At 42.2% G+C, this 15428-nt stretch overlaps 1 protein-coding gene and 1 long non-coding RNA gene across 2 annotated transcripts; one reads left to right on the plus strand and one right to left on the minus strand.

Moving 5' to 3' along the window:
• Positions 1-131: 131 nt before the first annotated feature.
• On the minus strand, positions 132-733 carry LOC123985467. Its single transcript, XR_006828678.1, has 3 exons — positions 696-733; positions 512-567; positions 132-303 (listed from the first exon to the last, which is right to left on the minus strand). It is a non-coding gene; the product is annotated as an uncharacterized LOC123985467 (long non-coding RNA).
• Positions 734-1162: 429 nt separating this feature from the next.
• LOC123986045 (eIF-2-alpha kinase activator GCN1-like) lies at positions 1163-15013 on the plus strand. The gene is made up of 28 exons (XM_046074107.1): positions 1163-1224; positions 3505-3607; positions 3700-3763; positions 4458-4589; positions 5054-5162; positions 5358-5456; positions 5971-6105; positions 6296-6473; positions 6580-6654; positions 6831-6959; positions 7048-7098; positions 7220-7318; positions 7461-7634; positions 7745-7897; positions 8002-8094; positions 8186-8261; positions 9649-9808; positions 9962-10151; positions 10326-10450; positions 11955-12133; positions 12252-12345; positions 12426-12539; positions 12632-12830; positions 12915-13067; positions 13656-13837; positions 14140-14220; positions 14469-14612; positions 14876-15013. The coding sequence occupies exons 1-28, from the start codon at positions 1207-1209 to the stop codon at positions 15011-15013; spliced, it is 3447 nt and encodes a 1148-aa protein (XP_045930063.1). The 5' UTR covers positions 1163-1206.
• The last annotated feature ends 415 nt before the right edge of the window (positions 15014-15428 follow it).

Below are 15428 nucleotides of genomic sequence, written 5' to 3' on the forward strand. Positions count from 1 at the left end.
TAGACACATACCATTAGTAAGTAAGTAGTTATTTTAATGCAGCACCTTTCAAGGTAGCAAAGTTTTTTACAATTGTAAAATAAGACCATCACAATAGTGATAAATAAAAATAAAGGAACAACAATAAAATATTAGCAATAACTGTTTAGATAAGTGCAGGGGACTGCAACTAACATGTCTACTGAGTCACCCAGATTGAGGTATGGTAATGTGTCACTTTCACACTCCAGATGACGGTGTTTTCCAGTGGAAGTTCACTGTTCTACAGCTGACATGTTGAAGACTGATATCATTTTGCAGTCCCTACGGAGATAAGAGGTGTCTGTGTTTATGATGTGTTGGTAAGACAGTGTGCAGTTTACAGTCTGATATGTATCTACAATAAAACAGTTTGTTCCATGTTTTGTAATGTTGAAACAGTATGAAGTAGCCTACAGGTGGTGGGCCAAAACTGGCTAAATTAAAGAGATAGTTCACCCAAATTACAAAAAAAACATATTTTCTCACTTACGTCTGGTGGTTTCTATGCAGTTTGGAATTTGTTTGTCCCAGATTTGGAGATGTCTGCTGCAAAGTTTCACAAAGCTCAACTTGGAACAAGCTTTTCATGGAACAAGTTTAAACAATAATGGTTTGAAGATGAATTTAGGCTACACAACACAACAAACCCATAAAAAATATGCTTTTAAGGATACCTTTGTGGAACAGAGTGATAGGCCAGTATGTACAGAAATACCAAGTAGGCTATCTTATCAAACCTGTTTTGCGATACCAATGCAGTTCCCTGCAGCAAACCCTTACCCTCAGTAACCTACCATAACTATTAGTGAAAACAAACAAAAAACGATTTTGAACATCTACAAAAACAGAGAAAGTAATGTCTTGAAGTTGAAAGAACTATTACTGTTATCTAATTTTAAATGCATGCAAATGTAATGTGCGTGTCCCTGTTTCCTCAAATCAGCTATTTCAATCTGCATGTTTGTGATTTACACAGGTTAATGATATATATTTGCACATGTGCTCCTTTTTATTATAATTTTTTCATGTTTCTATTTGTATCAATTGTTTATTTTAATATATTATATAAAGATATATAATAAATATTTAGAAAATAATGGATTATTTTGAAGAAAAAAAGGGGTTACGTAGCAGTTTGACCCGGAAGTCACATCAAAAAGTCCTTCCTGCATCAAGACCGGCAAGATGGCAGCGGACACGCAGGTTTGTGTGCCTGGTTTTTAATGTTATACTATCCTCTTACAGAAAGGTATTTAAGTACGGTACAAACAAAATCCGTGGTATTTTGAGCGCCGGTGTATAAACATATTCGTGTGTTTTGGCATCCACGCAGAAAACTAGGGCAAATGTCAACAACAGCTGGCGAGCAGGCTGTTAGCTCAGTGCTACGTAGCCTCAGTGTGACTTCATGAGGCTGAAGCTGCAGCAGCTAACGTTACCCACCCTGCACCTACACAGTGGGAGGAGGGCCCAAGCTTGATTTGAGTAACACCGTCTTGGAAACTAACTCGTCAGGTGTTTAAACGTATTGTCATCGACCTCAACTGGTCTGAATTTCCCAAGTTAGGCAGACGAGCCCTGTGTGTGATGAGTTAAGCCACGCCCTCCATGAGTAACGTTAGTAAATTGTTATTAGTTACCCTAAGTGATATGTTGGAAGTGAATGAAAAGACACATTTCATCACGTTTCTCAATCGTTTTTTGTAGAACTCTCTGTCCCACCCACAACAATTCCAGTCAAAACTGAAACATTATGGTAGGATTATAGTACTGATCATCAACAGTGTCCCAAAGATGAATTTTAAGAATAAATGCCAAGTGTTCCCTCGGGCCAGACTCTAAAATGTAAAGATAAGCCGCCCTTCCCTGTCCCATAAGATTATGAACTGAGTATTTTGTGGTCCTGGACTGTTGTTCGGACTGACAAATGCTGCGATTTTTCAAAAAGTTTATTTTAGAGGGACAGATGCTGTAAAGAAAGACAAAACAATTTTCTAATGCATTGCATCACAGCATTTATAGCTACTGCCAATTTCCAATGCCCCTCCCTAGAAGGGCTTTTAAAATTACAAATGTAAAGCAAAAAATCAAACATACTCGCATTGAAACATTCAATCATATACTTGTAAACCAACCCACCATCCCTCCCTCCACCTCCCATCCACTACCACCTCATCAGTGGAGTTATTGGATATTCTGGTCAAAGGTGCTCTTACCTTTGCTGATGAAGTCGAAAGCCAGAGGAGAGGGAAGGGAGCCAGGGCGCTCGAGCGTCTCTGCCCGCACGGACTTCGCACACTGTTACCGAGAATATTTCTCTCCAACATGGCCTCACTGTGCAACAAACTGGATGAGAAAAACAGAGGCTCATCTTCTGTTTTATGCTTCACTGAGACAAACCCGGACTCCTGAGTTATTGTCCTCTTTGACTTTAATAAGGTCATCGCAGCCATGACCTCCCAAAATACGCACAGTTTATTAAATGTCTGACCAGAGAGGAGAAAATTCTGGATCACTGTCAGCAGTCACCTGTGCCTATCACGCCGCCCCCGTGCTGCACTGGGTCCACCTGATTCCTACATACAGGCAGTTATTTAAACTCTCTAAATGTGTTGTGAGGATATCAAAGCAGTGGTCCAGTGAAGCTGTAGAGGACCTTCGTCTGTGACAACAACTGCCCACCCCTCCCCATACCGCAACGACGACTCTCAGTCCTGTTGCCCTGACCTCTGTGGTAACAAAGTCTTTTGAGCGCCTTGTGTTGTCCTATCTCAAATCCACCACAGAACCACTCCTGGATCCCAGGGAACTGGGAAACGTGTCTGACTCCAGGGCCGTCAGCAGTGGTTCCCCTCAAGACTGCGTTCTTTCCCCCTCTGCTCTTCTCGAGTCACCAGTTTGTCAATCTGCTCAAGTTTGCAGATGACACCACCCTCATTGGGCTCATCTCTAGTGGAGATGAGTCGGTCTACTGGTGAGACATTGACCATCTGGTGACCTGGTGCTGTCAGAACAAACCTGCAGCTGACAGTGGAGATGGTTGTGATTTCAGAAAGAGCCCAGCCCCACCCTCCCCCATCACACTTGCCAAAGGCAGTGATGGTGCACTTCTACACCGCTGTCACTGAGTCCATCCTCACCTCCTCCATAACCATCTGGTACGCTGCTGCCACTGCCAGGGACAAGGGCAGGCTGCAGCACATCATTCACTCTGCAGAGAAGGTGATTGGCTGCAATCTGTCATCCCTCCAGGACTCCGAGGCGAGCAGGAAAGATTGTGGCCCATCCCTGCACACTCTGTCATTTAAATAACAGTCATATTTTTTTTATAATACTTTCATATCTTTCCATTTATGATTCTTGACTTGCAGTGCTTGCTTTATCTTTCTTTATATTTTCTACTTACTGTGTTTATTGTTATACAGCAAAATACCAAAGCAAATTCTTGTATGTGTAAACCTACTTGGCAATCTGATTCTCCAGGTTTCAGACACACTGAAGAAATTTGCCATAAAAGTGACTACAGCCAGTGTGAAAGAGCGCAAGGAGATATTCGGGGAGCTGAAAAAGTGTATAAAGGGAAAAGGTGAGGGGTTTTTATGTTATTTCATTTTCTACACTGTGTTTAAAATAGTTGCTGTAACCGAGACTAAGGCTTCTTTAAAATGTCTCTTACAGAGTTACCAGAGCCTGCCATCAAAGGGCTGTGCAAGCTCTTTTGTCTCACTCCACACAGATATCGGTAGGTGTATGCGTTGACTTTTAGCCACAAGAAAACTGTACTTAACATAATGGAACCTCACAAAACGGTTTTCGTTTTAGGTAAACCTAGCTAAAACGAATATGGTCCAATTCAACAGTCCTGCATCAAATCCTACCTTCATGAAGGTTATAATGTTTAGATTTTGTGGAAACTGTTTTAGAGACATGTTGGTGCAACTGTATAGTCATTTCAGAGGACGTAGTTTGTGGCGCTGTTGAATTGTGTTGCATTATACACAGAGATGTTCTTGTTGATTAGCCTACCCTTTCAGTGTTTCCCCTATAGTCAAAATTATGACCGCCGCTGCTTAAATGTCACACCAACCCTGGGGACAGTTGCAGCATGTCAAAAATGCATAAAGCACCTATTAACCTTTGCTTTTGTTCTCAATAAGAAAATTTAAGTTAACTTCGAAAGTAGAATTATCTTGAGGTAGCGCCCCAAACCCCCTACAAATACAAGTCTTCCACAAACTTAGGGAAAATGCTGAAATTCTGAAACCAATATTTGGTTGTCTATTATCCCATAGTCCTCTCCGCTCTTATGCTCAGCAGCTCCACTGCTGTTCTAGGGGAAATGCTGCCCTCAGTGATACAAATGAGGTGGAAAAAAATAATAGAAATGTCTGTGAGTGTATATCCTTTGTGTTTACATGGATCTGCGTGCTTCTCAGGGATGCTGCGTCGCGCAGAGAGCTCCTGTCTGTCATTGCCCAACTGGCTGACAGTCAGCCTGACATCCTGGTGACCAGCCTCCTCCACTCTCTGCTGAACAGTGGCGTCATCAGCAAAAATGGAGAGCCCAGGTACTGCTCTCAACTTTATATTGTAGATTTATTATCTATAAACTTGGAAGTTTGCACCACTTTTTAACTGTGGTTGTCTGTAAAGTCCTACATTTACAGATTTACAGAAGAGAACGGGTGCATCATCACATCACTGTCAGCATTTGAAAGGCAGGCTAAGCGAGAATAATACAGTGTAGTGTATATCATAAGGATGAGAGTGCAGTAAGCAGAAACACTATATTATATACAACAAACTATATTCATACACAGTAACAGGTTTTGCACTGTTTAGTAGACTAATAAACGATTAACTAACTAAAAAAAATTATTTATAGTTGGATAACAAGGGGAAATAAAAAAGAAACATTCAAAAGAAATAACTGATTAAACAAAAAAGTGGGTCTAAGAAGAACCAGTGTTTGATTGTATATTATCCCGGTTGTTCCCTCCACTCTCTTATGTTTCCCTTATTATATTTGCAGTAAAAGCGCAGGCTCTGCTGCCTTCATCGGCTTGTCTTGGACCTGCCTTTTAGTCCCCAGTGTGTTTTCTGCCCCAGAGAAAAGAGAAGGACCCATCTGGAAGAAAATGGTCAGTAAAAGAGTATCTGTCTTTTTAAATTTCAAAATACAATGGTTTTATATGATTCTGAAATGGCTGTTTAGACACAGTCATACAGTTCTTACTGAGGTGTTAGATGTTACTCTCTTGGTTATCTGCCGAAGTGGCTGAATCTGTCACACAGAATATGCCCACACTTGACCAGGATCAATGTTTCATTTTTAGGTGGAGGTTCAGAGTCTTCTTGTGGCTGAGGTGGTGGGTGGAGCCAAGACCACGGCTCAGATGTCAAGCCTCAAGAAATTCAGTCACCTCTTGGAGGAAGTGAGTACAGTTCACTGAACACACTGGCAGTAAAAGACATCCTGATGATCAGACTGAATTTTGTTTTGTTTCACTTCATTAACTTTATTTAAATCACTAAACAAATCAGATCTGTGGGGGGCTGATACAGAGGTCTGGTACCAGGCTAGGGAGGATCCTGGAAAAATTGACTTTGCTAGTTAGTTTGAAGAGCATGTGCTGTAGATTTGTTACACCTTTTAAGTAGTTTGAAAGTGTCTATGTTAAGAATCAAATTACAGCTAAATAATTCCAGCTAATTTTCATACTACTAATAAAATAATACAAATCCTGATGAAAGTCACATGGTTTTCCCACAGATCATCATAGTCTGTAATTTACCAGGGACTTTTGTTATGAGAGAGGAGAGGAAATGTTTTATTACCCACCTAATTAATCCTGTGTGGGTTTAGACTGATGTATTATAAACTCAGGCTGGCTCAGAAATCATTACTGCTGTGGACTGCTGTCTGACGTTTTGTTGTCCTCTCAACAGAACCATGGACTGGCTGATCAATACATCAGCACACTGTTGAGTCTGGATCAGAGCCCCACTACTCTGGCCATTCTCGGGGTGTGCTTAGACTTCTGCACCGCTCAGAAAGACAAATCTACAATAGAGAAGCATAAGGTGAGTTTTAATTATCAGTTCATTTAGAGCCTGATGGTGTTGATTACTATAGCTCTTTAATAATCTCAGGGCTACAACATATCACCTTGTGTCTACTGATTTTTCTTATGTAATCTATATGTAGCTTTGGCAATACTGTTGCTATACATTCATGCCAATAAAGCTGATTTTAATTGAAATTGATTTTCAGAGTGCCCTGTTGGACCTCTACATAAAATCAGTCCTTATGAGCAAGACAAAACCACAGCAGCACATTTTGGACAAAAGTGGCTCTTTACTGCGCCATGTGTCCCACTCCGAGTTCAAGGAGCTGCTTCTCCCTACACTGCAGAAGACGATGCTCCGGAGTCCAGAGAACGCCATGCAGAGTGAGAAGCTTTCAGTTTCTGATGATCATCATGATAAACACTTGCCTGCTTAATGCTCAGGCAGCACTCATACAGTGGATTAAAACATCGTCTGGTCTCTTTTCAGCCGTTTCCTGCCTGCTGTCCGCTGTAACTCTCGACCTCAGTCAGTATGCCATGGATATTGGAAAGGCCATCGCAAGTAAGGCCTTAATGGATGCTCAATTGATTTAGTTTAGTATGCGTCCTGTGGAACATATTTTTAAAGCAAATCCTCTTTCATGAGGGTATGATTTGTCTCAAGGGCAGTAATGACTGAAGCATGGGGTGATGAATTTAGCATAATTATGTGTGTTTAATTAATGTACTGTGTTTCAGGCCAGCTGAAAGCTAATAATGCCCAGCTGATGGAGGAGGCGGTCCAGGCCATGCAGAACCTGGTCCAGCAATGCAGTGACCCCTCCGCTGTTCAGGACATCGTCACGCACCTCTTCAAGATCCTCGGAGGTGAACTCATTATTTACCTATTAGACTGAAATGTTGTCTTTGTCGTGTCTGGTTTTGCTCACCTGAATCGTAATTCCCGTGGTTGCAGGGTCTGAGGGGAAGCTCACAGTTGTTGCCCAAAAGATGAGTGTGTTGTCAGGTAAGAGGCCTTGCAAACACTTATTATTATTATTATTATTATTATTATTATTATTAGCTACCCATGGGACTATTTTTTACTTTTTTCTTTCAACATGAGAATTATCATCATCTTCTCTTAGGGATTGCCAGCTGCAGCCATCATGCCGTGTCAGGAACCTCCAGTCAGACCCTCAGCTCTGCAGTCACCGTGATGTTCATCCCTTATTTACAACAAGAAGGTACGCTAGACAGACTTGGTAACTAAAAAAAGACATTCAAGTTACAAAAAGAGCACATAACTCAAGTTTATGTCTCAGGCCTGGAGCTTCTTTAACAGACCTCAATGTGTCAGTCCAATACTAACTTTTCTGTTTTATTTAGTTCACGAGGGTACATTGGTGCATGCAGTGTCTGTGCTGTCCCAGTGGAGCAGTCGCCTCACAGTGGAAGTTCCCACCGCTCTGCTGGATTGGTTGAAGAAAGCTTTCACCCTCAAGACCTCCACCTCTCTGGTTCGACACGGTTACCTTCAGGCTATGCTGGGGGCCTTCAGAGGTCAGTCACACAAAGGATGTTCTGCTACACGTCCAAAATACACATCCTTAAACTGAACTCACTCCTTAGTCCTGTGGTCTCACCTTTGCCCTGTTTATTATTTTTTTTAGGTGACACTCTGACCCAAGCCTCAGCCCTCATGCCTTTGCTCCTCCAAACAGTGGAGAAGGCTATGGCACAAAACTCCCAGCATGCTCTGCTCGCAGAAGGCGTGGCAGCGTCTGTTCTTTTGTGTCGACTGGCACTGCTGGAGACACAGACAGGTGAGGCTGGCATTATTTCTTTTTCTCACTTATTGAGGCTGTTGAAGAGCTCCTAGCATACAAGGCTGGGAAGTGATAAGGATGTTTGTCTTTTGTCTCTGCAGAGGCAAAGTTCTCCAGCTTTTGGAACCTGATCTTAGATGAGAAGAAGCCGCTTTTCACCACAGAGAAGTTCCTCTCCCAGGCCAGTGAGGAAAGTAAGGCAACGTATCTTACTAGCTTAAAGTGTGACTTATGAGTGAAATATTAAAACATGAAATAACTGAATCTTTTTCCCTCTGTCTTTAGCTCTGCTCACAGTGCTGCAGCTCTGCGAAAGGCTTTTCCTGGACCATGCTCACAGGCTTAACACCAGCAAATCACAGTGAGTCTGTACCCCTGGTAACATGTAGAGAATTTTGTCCTTGAATGTGTCTTGGAGCTCTTAAATACTCTTTATGTTCAAAAATACTTACGCCAGCAGTTCACATATTTGCCTGCATACTTTGTGTGTACCCAGAGGAGCCACGTTATCCCTATCAAACACCGGAATATGTTCCTTTAACTTACAAGTTGGCACAATGAAAACTTAACTAAATGTGCTGACACTGCCTGCTGACCTTACTGAACATCCTAATATACTGTCTCCACCATTCATGTGCAAAATTGTAATTGCATCATGTGGATACATAGTGTTACAGTGGAAAAGCCATCATGCGCATGCAAACACGAAATTAAAAGCAAGTATATAATTGCTCTTTAAGTGGTAGCACAAACTCGTGGGCTGATTAGTGTTCATTTTTTTGACTTTGAAAATTGCTTTGAATTGCATTGAATATGTATTTAAATGTTCTTTGAAATTGTGGTTTATCAAAAGTGAATTTATAAGACTCATATTTTCTTAGAATCGAATTAGCCTTAGGTCTGTTTTACTGTAGTATACTGCTTGAGCATTATATGTGAGGGACTGTTTTTTACTTTAAGTAGACCCCCCGTACTCACATACTGCACATAAAAACAGTCTTCACATACATATACACATACAACAGTGGTCGGCAATAGGTGGCCAGATTGCTTTGATAGCAGAAAAAAATTAAATAAATAAATTGATAACGGCTGGTGCTGAAATGGATCTCAGTCATGACAGGAACAGTTACTCACATAGTCACTTCCTCTTAAGTGATTGTACCTCTAAAATAAAAGCTCCAGCGTTTTTTGCAGCAATGCTTCATGTCGAGTTTATTAAGATCTTTTACTTTGAAGAGTTCTGAAGGACATTCAAAAGAGTCTCTGGCTTGCTTGACACACCTCTGAAAAAGCCGTCAGTTAACGTGTCATCGGATTCCCCTGAATTTCCTCAGGGAAAGGAAAATAAGCGTCCATAGGTTTATGAATGCGGATCAAACGCCGGGACGCGCACACACACTGCAGCACATGCTTTATTGTGAGCATGTGCAAAAGTGCCCTTTTATTCAATTTGTTTAACAAGGGAGAAAAAAATTCCTGCAGTAAGTTGGAATCGATCTTACAACCTACTTAACGGGAGTCCCACACAGTACCGACTGAGCTAAACGTGCACATGATTTGAAATAATTTGACTTTGTCAATGGCCCGCCATATATATTGTCTTGAAAAAAAATTTGGCCCGATGCCAGACTTATTTGCCGACCCCTGACATACAATATAGTTATGATGCAGATTTGTCTTATTTACTTTACTTTCGTAGTGTTTTAATCAGTAGTTCATTTTTCCTCCATGTGACTGTTCTGTAGGATGTATCATCATGCCACAGTTGCGGTTCTGCTGTCTCGGAGCTGGCGTGTGAGGAAACGAGCACAACAGACAATCAAGAAACTGCTCTCCTCTCTGGGCGGATCCAGTCTTGCCTATGGCCTTCTGGGAGAGCTCCGCGTGGTCATCAACAAACACAAAGTACTGACCTCTTCACCGTAGACCTCAAAAACACAGAGCTACATCTCTGAAAGTTGATTGCGGATCATCAACCGCTACAGCGTTACTGTTAAAAAGATAATTTCATGTTTTTCTCAGCCTGGTTGTTACTGACTGTGTGCGGTGAACTTTCAGGTGTTGCCCCAGAACGTCCTGGTATCAGAATCTGGAGAGCTGACTGAGCTGGGTCGCAGCTACATTCCCCCTCGCGTCCTGCTGGATGCGCTGTGTGTTGTTTGCTCCTCTGCCGGCCAATGGGGCGACCCCAACGAAGCAGAAAAATTGGCTATGGAGATCCTCATCGTCAGTCATCATCCATCCATAGGTATGAGATTGAGTTGCTCTCTGGAATCAATCTGCTGCCCATTCGTAACCACATTCAGGTTAACCATTAAGCATTAACCATATGCCAGGATTTGTAGCATAATAGCACACGGGTGTGTCTGTGCATTAGTGCTCTGTCCCATATTTAACATCCCTCCATGTATATTTCTTTCAGTCGAAGCTCGCTGCGGCCTCTGGCCTGTTCTGCTCTTCTCCATGAACATAAAAGCAGAAGAGTTTATAGAAAAGAATCTCGAGGCTATTCTGCCACTTCTACTGGAGGTCAACGCTGACAACCAGGTCTGAAAATACCACACATCTCTTTATTCTGCACTGACATGACATTTATACACACAAGAACACCTAAGTGGGCGGCGGTGGCTCAGGAGGTAGAGCGGGTTGGCCGTTAATCGGAAGGTTGGCGGTTCAATCCCCCAGCTCCCCCTGGTTGCGTTTCGAAGTGTCCTTGGGCAAGATACTGAACCCCGAATTCTGCCAGTGTCAACGCTGACAACCAGGTCTGAAAATACCACACATCTCTTTATTCTGCACTGACATAAGAATGTGTGTGACTGGTGAATACAGATGTAGTGTAAAAGCGCTTTGAGTGGTCGAAAAGACGCTATAAAGGCGCTATACAAGTACGGAGAATATCTTGAAGGAATCAGAATCAGAAAGAGCTTTATTGCCAAGTAGTATTTTACACATATGAGGAATTTGCTTTGGTGATAAGATGCTACACGTAGACAAACATACAGTTGACATAAATAAATGTAGAAATATATAATATGGAATAAACAAATTCAAGTTGTATAAGAATAATAAAAGAATAGAGAAAAATAATACAACTATTTGCAGAGAAAGAACAACGTGGCAGATATTGACATGTGCATTATTCCAGGTTTGTGTTGTGCAGACTTTTATTTTTTTATTTTATTTATCCTTTATTTAACCAGGAAAAAACCCATTGAGATTAAAAATCTCTTTTGCAAGGGAGACCTGGCCAAGATAGGCAGCAAAATTACATCACATCATTACATACGTACAAAGACACACAAATGAAAGCCAATTATGCACTTACAATGAAATCTCAATGAAAACATTGACATGTGAGGGAGTCCAACTCAAAGCATGTCATTCTCAACTTAAAAACACTTAAAGGAATCAATTTACTAAGTTTTAAGTTGTTCTGCAGCAAATTCCATGTAAAGGGAACAGAATAAACAAAGGCCTTTTTACCCAGCACAGTACTGACATGTGGGACAGAAAACAAGACAACAGCTTGAGAACGGAGAGAGTAATGACAACACTTTTTTTCACAAGAAGTGAACATAAATAGGATGGTAGCACACCAAGAATAGCCTTATATATAAATGTATACCAATGACAAAGCCTCCGTGTTGTCAGAGCAGACCACCCTACACGAGAATACAGCTCACAGTGGTGGGTGCGAGCTTTACAATTAGTAATAAATCTGAGCGATGCATGATAGGCTGCTTCAATCATGTGAAGGCATTGAGCAGATGAATGCATATATAATATATCACCATAATCCAACACAGATAAAAAAAGTGGATGCCACTAACCGTTTTTTAACATTAAAAGAAAAACACAACTTATTTCGAAAGTAAAAACCCAATTTTAGCCTCAACTTTCTCACTAGACAGTGAACATGAGGCTTAAAGATAACGGGAACGGGAAAAGATATAGTGTACATAAATATGTATTTGACAATGGTTTTTGATTCTTGCTCATGTGTTTTACATACTACCAGGATGTTTAGTGGCCACATTTTTCTCCTCAGGCGGTGAAAAACGCCGTTGGTGCCCTCTCCAGACTCTCGCCCAACAAGCTGTTACCGCGGGTAATCACTCATGTCACCGAGGGGCTTTCCCGACCAGCTCTACTCCACGTCACCAGGGAGGAGTACGCCATCATGCTGACACCCGAGGGAGAACTGTATGACAACAGCATCATCCAGAGGTAACGCGCCTCCTCTCCTACCACTGTGGACTCATGAACTTAATAGCAGTCGCCAGAGCTTTCTGTCGAATATTTCGCATTTAATTACTTCTGTTTCCCACCTCTGTGCTTGCTGCAGCGCCCAGAAGGAAAGCACCAAGAAAGTCAACATGAAGAGGGAGAACAAGGCCTACTCCTACAAGGAACAGATAATTGAACTGGAGTTACAGGAGGTAAAGTGGGTTTCCCACCATTTGTGTTTTTGGTGGTGTTAATGTCTGGAAGACATTTTGATTTCTCTTTGTTCTTGCAGGAGCTTAAGAAGAAAAAAGGCATCAAAGAGGAATTGCAGCTTACCAGCAAACAGAAGGAAATGATGCAAATCCAGCTGGAAAAGGAGGCAGCTATTCGCAAAAGACTTCAAGGGGTATGGAACCAAGTCACCAAAAATGAATTCTCTAAAACTGTGGTTCTTAATTTGTCCTTACTGAGCTGTGGCTTACTTCTCGTTGTCACCAGCTGGACGTGGAGTTGCAGAGCGTGGTGGGTCTGCTGGATGCCACTCTGATAGCGAGACCTCCTCAGATCACCAGGGAGCTCCCCTCTGTCCTCCAGGTCTTAACACCGCTGATGCAATCCCCTCTGGCTGCTCCACGAATCCAGCAGGTCTTCTTGGACATCGGAGTGTGCCTCATGCCCAAACACCTTCACTCTCTAGGTACAAGGCGTGTCTTAGTATTGTGTTGTATTCACAGACACAGCCTCAGCATCTTCAATCAATGTCAGTGTTTTTACCTTCTAGCTGTGCTGGTGGGACATGTGACTTTACGGTTGCTGAAGCCAGAGTGTGATCTGGACGAGGCCTGGGGACAGGAGGACCTGGACACAGCAGCCCACCGCACCATACTGCTGCTGCACAACCACACTGTTGCACAGAGGGATGCCAAGACTGGTGGTGAGCACAGTCACGGACACTAGTGAAAAGAAGCAACCACCTTGTTTTCAACATACGGACACGCATGCACACTTGTGTCCTGAATCATGTGTCACTTTCTTGCTAATAATGACGTCTTCTACGTTTGAGAAAATGGCCTAAACAATGAAACCCCTATAGGAACTTTTTCTCTCTCTCTCTCTGTTGGAAATCCATCATGGACTGAAATCATGTTTGAATTCCTGCACACTATTTGGGTCATGAACCATCATCAGACACCAGATTCACAAACAACACATCTTTACTCTAAAGCAACTGACTTTTACAACCAATCAAAAGAGGGGAGCCACATTTCACTCAACAATACCACATGAACAATGGATAAAATCCTCCTTAGACAAACAATAGACTGATGTTACACAACATCCAGCTAATATGTCAATGGACTAAAAGACAATATAAGGCTGAAGATGCTGAAGAGTACATACTGAAACAATGTTTCATTCAAATGTAATCCCAGCAAGTCAGAGCAAGCAAATAAGATAAGTGGAGACTCGTGCTGGCATACTGACTTACCACACTCTTTCTTTCTATTGTTTATTTTCTTAGACATGGCTCCGTTGTCTGCTCCTGCTTTCTCCTTCTGCTTCCCCCTCCTCAACGCCATGCTCAAGGAGTCTTCAGGCAGCACCGAGGAGACTGAGAACTTGATGATCAGAGCGTTGCAAGTCGTCACCGAGCACTCCCAGCTTCGGGCTGACACAGACAGTGATGACATGGTTATAGATGAGGTAGAGACCAACATCTCCATTGCATTTTCCTTCCAGGAAAATGGTTAGAAAATACATTATTTATGTGAAAGCAATAAAAAGCATCAATGCTGACAACCAGTAGGGAAATATTTACTCACCAGTCATCTACATGGCTGTTTGTTTTGTTTTGTTTGCATACCTTGTTCATAGCTAGTAAGCAGAACCATTGGTCTGTAAAAAACAATGGCATAGCAAATTGAGAAAGGTTTGTGTGACAGTACTGCATTCAATTTGTAGTTTTAATGGATCTATGTAATAACTGTTGGTTTTTTTTGTCTCAGAATGGTCCAGAACTACTGCCGCGTGTCAACATGCTGCTGCTACTGACAAGAATTATTTCCACAGCCACCCCAAGACTCCAGGTAAACAAGGGATTTTACAGAAAGAGGTTAAATTAATTTAATTTAAAATTCAAACATCTTCTTTTCATTGTTGTTGGCCTGATTGATTTTACACATTCCATCCTGGCTATATATTTTATTAATAAAGCATTAATTTTCTAGTGCTGCATCTGTCCCCTGTTTGTATTTACTTCATTGTATTAGTTTTTGTAAGCTTTTTATCTGTTTTCATTCTGTTTTTGTCTTCTTCTCACGCTCGTGTGTTTCAGGTGTTGGCGGCTCAGTGCCTGACAGCGCTGTGTGCCAGTGCTGGAGGAGGGGACGGCTGCACTGTGGCAGAGCAGCAGGAGATAGACGTCCTGCTCAGCGCCCTGCTTTCACCCTGCTTCTCTGTCCGGGACGCCGCCCTCAGGGTGAGCTTTGGATCCAGTTCATTGTCAAATTTGTTGAAGATGACCTATCCCACAGCAGAGTAAAAAAAGTGTATTACTGACACCACATGTTATAGTTTTCAGCTTTTTGTTTTGTTCATTGAAAAATGAAAACAGTTTGTAGATCAAGATGAAAATACTGCTATTAACATATTCAGCGGTAACCTTGGGTAACTGACACATTATATAGCCTATGTGTACTCCTATTTATACATGCTAGTAACACCCAGTCTCTGTGTGCTCAGGGATTGGTGGAGATGGAGTTTGCCCTGCCCACAGACAGCACAGAGGCCAGTGGGCTGAGTTTGCTGCGCAGGCTTTGGGTTGCCAGGTTTGACGTTGAAGAGGAGGGCCGAGCCTTGGCTTTAAAGTATGTGTTATAGGGTTTCTCACTCTTTCTACCAGCTGAGTGTTTATTCTATACTATTCTTTACCATTTTCCAACAGCAGTCTTGAAGTTTTCTTTTTGTTTCTCCAAATTATTTTCATGTACCCCCCCCCCCCCCCCCCCCCCCCCCCCCCCCCCCCCCCCCTCTCCAAAACATACACAGAGCTAGTCAGCTGATCAAGAAGAGCATTTTACCACCGAAGCATGTTGCCCTCTGTTTTGCGTTCCTTTGAAAACCCTCTGCTGGGATTCTGATGGTTGTAACATTACAAACACACCCTTACTGTATCAAGGTGCAATGCGTGTGGAAAACCCACTTGCAATAGTGACTTTGCAGTGGTTTGATCGGCCAGTTAGACCGGGACAATGCCTCAGTGTGTAGACTCAAACACACGCACGCGTGTACACTG

Source organism: Micropterus dolomieu, linkage group LG17, assembly GCF_021292245.1.
Source record: "Micropterus dolomieu isolate WLL.071019.BEF.003 ecotype Adirondacks linkage group LG17, ASM2129224v1, whole genome shotgun sequence".
NCBI classification, from domain to species: Eukaryota; Metazoa; Chordata; class Actinopteri; order Centrarchiformes; family Centrarchidae; genus Micropterus; species Micropterus dolomieu.

Bases quoted from the DNA above. Each gene is read 5' to 3' on its own strand.
- LOC123986045 (XM_046074107.1), top strand. The intron at 4,590-5,053 runs GTACTGCTCTCA...TTATATTTGCAG, and splicing joins AGCAAAAATGGAGAGCCCAG to TAAAAGCGCAGGCTCTGCTG. The intron at 6,106-6,295 runs GTGAGTTTTAAT...ATTGATTTTCAG, and splicing joins CTACAATAGAGAAGCATAAG to AGTGCCCTGTTGGACCTCTA.